The sequence below is a fragment of the Numida meleagris genome, unplaced genomic scaffold (assembly GCF_002078875.1).
Source record: "Numida meleagris isolate 19003 breed g44 Domestic line unplaced genomic scaffold, NumMel1.0 unplaced_Scaffold548, whole genome shotgun sequence".
Lineage (NCBI taxonomy): Eukaryota > Metazoa > Chordata > Aves > Galliformes > Numididae > Numida > Numida meleagris.
Window position 1 is genome coordinate 1 of NW_018364764.1, and position 1,103 is coordinate 1,103.

Consider the following 1,103-nt stretch of genomic DNA (forward strand, 5'->3'; position numbering starts at 1 on the left):
CCGTTTCCCCCCTTTTCAGCGTGCATGCACTCCGAGTCCTCCCTCCGGCAGCGCCGTTCTCTCCGCTCCGGTTTCCCCGCTCCCCGTCCCGCCCGTGGCTGGGCTCTGCTCCGCTCCCTGCTTCTCCTTGCTCTGTGCCGCCCGGTCCTGCGTCCCCCCCGCCCCCCGCACCGCCACAACCCCAACGTCTCCTTCATCTTCGTGCGCTTCACGGCTTGGCATTACGTGGGCTGCGATCGCCTTTGGGCCGGGCTGGTCAGCGCCCTGTGCCGAGCCGTCCGCCTCCGCTTCGGCCCGTGGCCCTTGGCCGTGTTCCACGTGGCCGGGGTCCCCCCCCGCTTCGGTCCGGGCCGTCGGGATTGGGAGCCCCGAGCGGGCGCCTGCCTGAAGCTGGGAGCGCTGGGGCTGCTCCTGGCCGCGGGGCTGGGGCTGCTGGCGGCGGCCGCGGCCGCTCCGTGGCTCCGCGAACACCGGGCGCTGAACGCGGCCGGGGCGGCTCTGAGCTCCGCGTCCGGTTCGGGGCTCCTGGCCGCGGTCGTGGCCGTGCTCCGCCGGGCGGCGATCGGAGAACGGCGCCGTTTGGAGCGGCTGGCGGCCGGGGAGAGCTTCGCGGAGCAGCTGGGTTTCATGAGCAAAGTGCGGGCGGAGCTGGAGGAGCTGGCCCGGTTCCTGGCGGCCATGGAGGTGTGCGAGGGGAGGCGGCTCCGCGTGGTGCTGCAGATCTCGGCGCTGGAACGTTGCGGGGCCGAGCGCTGCGCGGGGGTCCTGGAAGCGCTGAACACGCTGCTGGCCGATCCCCGAGCCCCGTTCGTCTCCGTGCTGGCCGCCGATCCCGGCGTCGTCGTGCCGTGCCTCGAGAGCTCCGGAGCGTTGCACGGGGTGGGAGGCAACGCTTACGTGTACCTGCGGCGGACCGTCAGCCTGCCCTTCTCCCTGCCACGCATGGACACGGCGGACAGGATCGGGGCGCTGAGAGCGCGGCTCGGGGAACGGGACGGCGCCGGGGAACGGGAGCTGCAACGCAACCAGCGGGCAGGGCAGCGCGGGGAGCGGGCGAGGAACGGCAACCAGCGGGCAGGGCACGGCAACCAGCGGGCAGGGCA

At 73.7% G+C, this 1,103-nt stretch overlaps 1 protein-coding gene across 1 annotated transcript in view; it reads left to right on the forward strand.

The window, feature by feature from the left end:
• Window positions 1–24: 24 nt before the first annotated feature.
• Window positions 25–1,103, forward strand: part of LOC110391848 (zinc finger protein 252-like) — a gene marked incomplete at its 3' end in the record, with an annotated part of 8,013 nt that continues 6,934 nt past the window's right edge. The window contains exon 1 of the mRNA XM_021383796.1: window positions 25–1,100. Within this exon, the coding sequence (XP_021239471.1) occupies window positions 25–1,100 (1,076 nt within the window). The remainder of the gene's footprint in view (window positions 1,101–1,103) is intronic.